This window comes from Panthera uncia, chromosome E3, assembly GCF_023721935.1.
Source record: "Panthera uncia isolate 11264 chromosome E3, Puncia_PCG_1.0, whole genome shotgun sequence".
NCBI classification, from domain to species: Eukaryota; Metazoa; Chordata; class Mammalia; order Carnivora; family Felidae; genus Panthera; species Panthera uncia.
Genome location: NC_064815.1, coordinates 3892020 through 3900050, shown reverse-complemented (window position 1 = coordinate 3900050; position 8031 = coordinate 3892020). Strand labels below are relative to the sequence as shown.

At 59.1% G+C, this 8031-nt stretch overlaps 1 protein-coding gene across 4 annotated transcripts in view; it reads right to left on the bottom strand.

The window, feature by feature from the left end:
• Positions 1–3731: 3731 nt before the first annotated feature.
• CLEC16A (C-type lectin domain containing 16A) overlaps positions 3732–8031 on the bottom strand; it is a 201399-nt gene continuing 197099 nt past the window's right edge. For 3 of the 4 annotated variants that reach the window (XM_049638244.1, XM_049638247.1, XM_049638245.1), the window contains one exon: positions 3732–7415. In XM_049638244.1, coding sequence (XP_049494201.1) covers positions 7075–7415 — 341 coding nt within the window. In that variant the 3' untranslated portion in view covers positions 3732–7074. The remainder of the gene's footprint in view (positions 7416–8031) is intronic. The other variant, XM_049638248.1, reaches the window with a different exon arrangement.

Here is an 8031-nt window from a genome sequence, read left to right as displayed (position 1 = left end):
GGTGAGTCTACTGGAAAAGGAAGATAAAAAAAACAGCCAATCAACCAACCCTGGTTGGAGCCACACTGTGACCAGTGGTCTGTGTATGCCACGGCAGCATCTTCGATCTGGTGGCCCGGAGATGATGTTAAGGGGTACAAGGGCACTGACTTCAGTAACAGAGTCCCAGAGTAAGGTTCTGCCTCTCTTTGATCAGCTCTTCTGATCCTGTCAAAGAGAAAGCCTTGGTTGGGTGCTAGGAGGTCCCTAACATGAGCTGGTCGCCCTGCATACAGAGAGAGGGTGGGCCTTGGGCTCAGAGCCCAAAGTAGGTAATGGGAGGTGGTTAAAATGTAATCATATGGAGGGGCACCTGGGTGGCTCAATCAGTTGAGTGTCTCTTGATTTTGGCTCAAGTCACGATCCCAGGGTCGTGGGACTGAGCCCCCACATTGGGCTCCACACTCAGCATGAAGCCTGCTTAAGATTCTCCCTCTGTCTCTCTCTCACTCTCTCACTCTCCCCTCCCCTGGTTGTGCATGCTCTCTTCTGAAAAGAAATAAAAATGAAAAAAAAAAAAAAGGAATCATGTTTTTGCTTATTGTATTTACTTGTATGTTATCTTGAATTTCTGGCAAATATAGTGGGTTGAATGGTCACCTCCCACCCCCAAAAGATATGTCCACATCCTACCCCCCAGTACCTGGGGACATGACCTTACTTGGAAACAGTGTCCTTGTATATGTTAAGAAGTTAAGCATCTCTAGGTGAGATCATCCTGGATCAGACAGGGTCCTAAATCGAGCAACTGGTGTCCTCGTAAGAGAAAGGGGGCTTGACACTGAGGGACAAAGGAAGGACAGCGTGGAGACAGAGGCAGAGACTGGAGCGAGGCGGCCATACGTCATGAACACTGGGAACGCCAGCAACATTCGAAGCCAGGAGGGAGGTAGGGAACGGCCTCTCCCTCTGAGCCCCCAGAGGAAGTCAGCCCACATGACCCCTTGATTTCAGACCTCCGGTCTCTAGAATCGTGTAAGGACCTCTCTGTTGTTTGCAGCCACCGAATTGTGGTCATTTGTTACGATGGCCCCAGGAAACACATACAGTGAGTGGTATTGGTTTTGTGTCTTGTTCCCAGGGGTGAAGTCAGTCCCTTTTAAATACAGTAAAACCTTGGTTTGCAGGCATGATTTGCTCCAGAAACATGCCTGTCATCCGAAGCACTCAGATCGAATTGTGAACGGTTGAATCACATCGAGTATCAAATCGAATTGTGATCGGTTGTGACCATGTGACGCTCAGTGTCCCGTGCTGCTCGCATGGCAAGATGTCCCTCGTTGATCAAGTTAAAGTTTGTTGGAAACGTGTGCTCGTCTTGCAGAAGGCTCACAGAACAAGGTGCTTGCCATCCGAGGTTTTACTACGCTGGAAGGATAAGGTTAGTGCGGAGCTGAAGCGACGTTCGGGTGTCAGGTGTGTGTGTGTGTTCCGGGGGGCACAGGCCGCTGTCCTGGAGGGAAATCGGGCCGAGCTGCGTGACGTGTGGCCTGGGAGCAGGGTGGGCCCAGGGCCTTGGCACCGGGGTTTGGGGCGGGTGAGGTGTCTCAAGGGCACGGGAGGGCTCACGCTGCCTGTCCGCACACTCGAGAGTAAATTCCTGGGAAGCCCCGTGTGTTCCCGTCTTGGTGATTCAGACCTATCTTCCTTCGGAGAGGAGCGCTTCAGATGTTGAAGGTTTTTTCCCACGGCTCTGAGGCGCCACGGGGCGTGAGGACAGGAGGGGAAGGGGGTTTCCAGCAGGCGGCCGCCGAGCAGCCATCTTCCCTGAGTGCAGGGCTCAAGGGCAGCATGCTGCCCGCCCGTGGCTTCCCTGCCTTTCCACGTTCCAGGTGGCACCGGGAGATGCAGGGACAGGCCTGCTGGGCACCTCCACCAGGGCAGACCCCCTGCCCCCCCCCCTCCCCCCGGGGACGCTGGGCCACTTCGTGCCAGAGGGCCCCCAATGCTCTGGGTGAAGCCTCTGCTGAGGGCGCTCCCCAGCTGCCTTACAGACAAGAACCAGAGACTGGGAGAGCCAAGTGGCTGGCCCCAGGCCCCCAAACGAGACCCAGGCCTCTCCCGGGGTTTGAGCCTGGGCTGGGAAGGCGGTGGGGGAAGCTGCCACCGAGGGCGTCATGCCCAGAGCCCCCCAGACCCCCAGGCCGCCTGCACTTGGCCTGTGTGACTCCCTCCGGCCTAACAACCCACGAGGCGGGCTCCTGTCTTTGCAGACGAGGAAACCCAAGCAGAGAGGTGACCTGGCCGTGGCCACAAGGCTGGTGAGCGCCAGAGTCTGGTTCTAGATTCTGCCTCCTGACGAGAAGCTGGCATCTCCCTAAGAGCCAGGAGGCAGAGGAGGAAAGAGCCACCTCTCTGTACCCATGTGCACCGTGCAAAGGGCCTTCAGCCAGACAGCACCTCGGGGTCCCGCTGACTAGGTCTGGGGTCGTGACAGTGGACAAGTGTGCCAGATGGTTCCAGCACCCATTCATCCAAGAACTACTGCCTCAACTCCTTCTTCCTATAAACAGCCCAAAGACACTTGGCCCGGCAGCCAGGGTCTCAGAGTGCGTGGGCAGCACAAAGCACACAGGCCTGGGCTTGTGCTCCAGGGTCCTTGGGAAGGGTGCTGAGCCCCACTGGGCCTCCGTTTCTTCACATGGGTGAAAGCAGTGCTGTGCTGTGGAGGGGCCCTGGCTGGCACCGGCCCCTCACCGCTCACTCCCGGTGCCGGTCTCCACAACGCGGGGGCCTGGCCCTTGGCTGGCCGAGAGACACCCTCTTAAGGGAGTCCCCCAGTAGCTGCTATCCCCAGTTCCACCCACCCTGAGGCCTGTCTTCCCCCTTTTCTGGGAGTATCCTTCCAGCAAGTTCCTTTTCCTAAACCGAAGTCATCGAAACACATGAGTGACCGTGTGCCTGCCAGGCAGGGCTACCATGGGGATGGCTGAGGCCGCAGGCCAGGTGTGGCCCGGCACCGGGCACCCAGCAGGCCACGGTGCAGGGCACGATCCAGCCTCGACCCAGGGAACCCCATGCCTTTGCAGCCCCAGCCTCGTGGGCAGGCTTCCTAGGAGCTAAGCCACGCCCTCAGCAACAGTGGTCACCTTCGACCAGAGATGCTGCAACCCTCGACACAAAGGGGGGGGGGGTGTGACCGTTTATATTCTGGGGTCACTTCGAGTTTTACCTCATGGCCCAGAAGGTCCCGGCTGTTTCTGAGCCAGGTTTAAGCTGGAGAGCCTGCGAACCCATCCCCAGAGCTCACACTGGTGCACACAGTCTTCTGGAACGGGGCCTGTCCCGGGGCTGACTTCAGCAGACTCTGTCCTCGGTGGGGAGCACTTCCTGCTTCCCGTGGCCAGTGACACGTGCAAGTGGTGACAGAGAGGCTCCCCAAGCTCGTCCTATGAGGTAGGGCCGTAATGGCCCCATTCCACAGATGCAGAACCAGAGGCGTGGAGGGAGAGCCTCCTGCCGACAGCACGGGCCAATCTCATTGCGCCCGGCTGGGCCCGGAGCACCGCCTGAATGCGGCCAGCTCCCTCTCGGGAACCGGGGAATACCTGGCCAGGGTGGGGGCGGGGAGGGCCCCCAGCTGCCACACCCCCACCACGCAGCCGCAACGGGCCAAGGGGGTCAGGCCGCAGAGAACCTTCCCCCTTTGCAGGGTCACGGCCTCGCCACCGCAGCACCACGGAGCAGCCACGTTCTTGGTAACTTCTTCTGTTTTATTGCCAAGTTCAAATTTACCAGGAAGTTCCAGTTTTCATTTCCACCCTCGTGTTGGGAGCCCACCAAGCATGAGTCACGCTGGCGACAGCAGGTTCTTCCCTGGAACGGTCCCTTGGCCCAGAAGCGGGAGGTTTCTCAAGCCCTGCTCCGCCTTGGGCCGAGAATTATTTACATATTTTCACCTCAGAGGAACATAAGGAACCCTGATAGTTTATGCCCAATGTCAACATGACTACATTAAATATTTCTTATTTATTGCATCTAGAAAAGATGAGAATCCGTTCACCCCGTGCCTTTATTTCTAACAGTGCGTCGTGAGACTTTAGGGAAATCTAGTGTATGTCTTTAACGAGGGCTGTCCCTTCACTCCCGCCTGGGGGCCTTGCTAATTCAGGTGTTTGGGTGGGGGGCTGCCCTCTGCAGAGAGCGGGGTGGGGATGGGGGGGGGGCAGACAGGCCAGAGGGAGGAGAAGGGAGCAAAGGCCTGCAGTGAGGCAGGCCGCATCCCGGCCCCTCATCTGCCCCGCATTCCTGCTGTGGCTTTGGGGCTGGTCCTGGGGAGCCCCTGGCCTCACCCCGTCCGACCCTCAGGGAGAGGTGCCCTGGCTCGCTCGGGCCCTTAAGCTGGAAGGATGTATGCTTCTCTCCACAGCAACTTTCACAGCTGAGGTTTGGGGGTTTAGGCGGTGAGCCCTGCCCCTGGCTTGGCAAACTCACTGGGCCCAATGGACTTGAGGCAGGTGGGCCTGGCCCCTCTCTCTGTAGGGACACGGAGATTGTAGGCTGGGTGGGCTTGCCGAGGAGTCCAGAAGGTTTGTGGTCCCCACTCCTGCTCTGCCAGGACTCCCCGCTCTGCCTCCCTCTGCCCGACCCTGGGGTCCAAGTGCCCTCTGCCTGGGCTGGCCTGCCTGGGAGCACCCCGCTCTTAGGCTTGCGGGGTGCTCCTGAAGACGCGGCCGTGCCCAATGCCACCACGATGGTCAAGACCCAGCCCTCTGATGGTCCTTCATCAGAGCCAACCTCCTCTGGACCCCAGACCTCCTCGCACAAAGCTGTATGCCGCCCCCTCACCAGCAAGGTGCCTGGGAGCCCCTGCTTAAAGGAAGTCCCCACCCCACACCTACAGGTGTCCCACCGAGGTCGCAGGACCCACATCGCAAGCCCGCCTCTGGGAGAGGCCTGCCCTTGGCAATCAACACCCTTGCTCAGCTGCTGCTGGAGGCTGGGCTGTGTTCCCGTCTCCCGGCCCCGACAAGGCTGCCGCAGGGCCCCCGAGGCATGCTGTGCTCCCATCTCTCCTCCAGGGCTCGGTGGCCACAAAGCCACTTGGAGCCATGGGATTTCTGGTGGCAGGCTGGCGATCCCAGGGCGGGGGGCGGGGGACCTGCATGGGCTTGTTTTTCCCAATAACGCTGGGAAGTTACTCGCCTTCTACTTCTGCCCCACAGCCCCTGCCAAACCAGGGAGCCAGCCTGCTCTTACGTCCCACCAAAAAATCACATAGAACACAGGACTGCTGACATGCCCTTTCTCCTCCCCTGACCCCTTCCATCCCTTCTGCCTTTCCCTCCTGGGTGGGGGGGAGGGGGGCCCTGCTGATGGGTCATGGCTTGTCCCTCCTCCTGGGGCCCCCAGAATTACTGTCTGAATGGCCTCCTTTTCCGAGCTGGGTCTCTTCCCTGTTGAAGCGGGGTGGGCACACCCACCCAGAGGGCTTCTGATGATGGAGAGCCCCGTCCCCACGGGCACCGTGCCCCTCCTCTGCGGGACCACCGTGTTTCTTTCAGGAGGAGGAGACCTGGCCTCGGCAGGCCCTTCTACACCAGCAGGATGAGGGAAGCCAGGGAGACCCGCGGTCCTTGAATAGGTAGACTGTGAGGGCTCAGAGCGCCTCCCGAGGCCGCCCGACACCCGGGCCCATGTGTGCTGGGACTCCCGGGGCACAGAGGAGGAGACTCTGGAGGGTCTCAGCGCTGACCAGAGAGAGGTGAGGGTTGCATGGCTGCACCTGGCCAAGTAGGCGCTTTCTCAGATACGTCGGGGAACCGGCCTGCACGCGTCCAGCTCAAATGGAGAAGCCACTGGGTGGGGGTGGGGGGTGGGGTTCATTTTTAAAAATAAGCTTTTGTTTCTGCAGCGGCAGCCGGGAGGAAGGGCGGTGGACCGGAGTTCCCTGGACAGCTCCTCGAACTGGGGCGCGACCCCGCAGCGGGCGTCTCCCCACACTCCCGCCTGGGCGAACACACATGGTGGGGACACGGGCCACGCACAGGACAGCTTCCGTAGCCTTTCCTTTCCATCCCGGCCGCACGGCCGGAGTCTGCACGGTCCCAAGCGGTTCTTTCTAGACAGAGAGAGACGGCGAGATCTGAAGGTGGAGCTGGGCAGCAGCCCTGACTGGTGTCGGTCCGGAGAGACGAAGGATGGGTCCTGAGTGGGGAGCTGGCCGCACCGGCCCCTTTCCCGGGCAGGCGTTTCAGGAAACGCAAGGCCCCGTGGCTACCACGCCTGAGAAACCTCTGGCCCTCTCAGCTCCGTGTGTACCTGAGAATACGTGGGGTCTCCTTTACTGTTGTTGAAAAAATAATCTAAACTTTCCAGGAAGGTCCTTGAATCATTCCACAGGCTTGCGGAGTTAGCGAGTCATAGAGAAATAAGAAAACGGAGAAAGCCAGACTGAGAACTTTAGAACAAAACGCTGGGAAGTTCAAGGGAAGACGAAAATGAAATCTTAACAGTAACATCGCATGTCTAACATGACGCCAAACCTCAGGGTTGAGGATTTTTTTTTTTTTTTGGACTTTTTTTTTTTTTTAAATACACGCTTTTTAAATAAATGCTTTTCATCTGCTGCCGAAAGCGGAAATAAATATCCAAAGGAGATGCTTATCCAAGTTTGTTTCTCTACAAATTCCTACCCAAAGTGACTTGGTCCGCTTCTTCTGTGCACACCGGGCATGGCGGCCAAGGAGCTTCCAGACCGGAGCGGCCGGCTGATGATGAGAGGGTGCGGGGGTCCTGCCACCCCAGGGTCACCGGGCTCAGAGACCGGGAGGCCAACCTCCTCCCGTCCCCTGGGTTCACTGGGGTGTCTCCACCGGGTCCAGCCTGCTCTCCCAAGAGGCGCCAAGTGAAACAGGAATTCAAAATGGAGCAAAGGAGCACAGGAATGGGTGCAGAGATGGTTCCGGGGCCGCGGGGACCGGGGTGCTCCTGATGTGTCTCTGGGTCAGCAGTACTGGGTCCCTACCGGCGGGGCCACACACACACACACACACACACACACACACACACACGGGGAGGCCACCCGGCGCCCGCTCAGTGCTCAGCAGGGCCCGCTGGCTCCTCGCCCGGCGTCGCCGTGCCCGCTGCGGGCGTCACAGGTGGTGGGGGGATGCCGGGGAGGGTGCGGAGGCTGTGGGAGTCGACAGGAGGGACGAGGGTCAGCGACTCCACGCTCAGTGTGTCGGCAGTGTCCTCACAGAGCAGGGAGATGGTGGGCTGCCGGGCGGGGATGAGGCTGGGGGACAGGTTGGCTGTCTCCACGTCTGTGCTCCTCGCCAGGCTCTTGCCGGGCCGGGCGTCTGCTTCTGTTTCACTGACGATCACCAGCTGGCTGGGAAGTTTAGGCTGAGGCTGTTCCGTAGTGACGGGGTCGTCTGGGCGGGGGCGGGGGTGGGGGAGAGAGAACAGGAGTACTGAGTTCTGAGATACTCTGCTCACGCGGGCACCCTCTGTCCCGTCCTGAACAAAGGCCCGGGGAAAGCCCGGTGGGAGACGGTGGTGTGGGGGGAACGGCTTGTCTCCACTTCCTCCGTCTGGGGACACAGGAGCTGGAAGCTCCAGTCTGACTTAGGCCTGGGGAGAAATCTGTCGGGGCCCAGGGTTCCTCTGACTTGTGAGGTGAGAGAAAAATTAGGGGCTCGTGCAGAATCGACGAGTGGATTATGGAGCTGGGAAACGGCCCAGGCAGGATCTCCGTCAGGGAGAGTCTTGGAGCCCCTGCCTGACAATGAATACATGTTCGGGGAGGAGATGGGCTTGGATGTGCTTATCACTTCAGGCCATTTCCGGAGCTTACACCTGGTGACGTTTACCCAAGAGGGGACTCGCTGCAGTATTTAAAAAAAAAAAAAAAAAAAGGGAATTCTCTAGAACTTTTCAGCTTGCAAAACCAAACCAAAACCTCAGACTGCTCCTTCTCGGAGAGCCGAGTTAGCAGTCAGAAAGGGGCTGTTACTGCCCCGGGGGCCACTCCTACCCTAACGGTCTCTA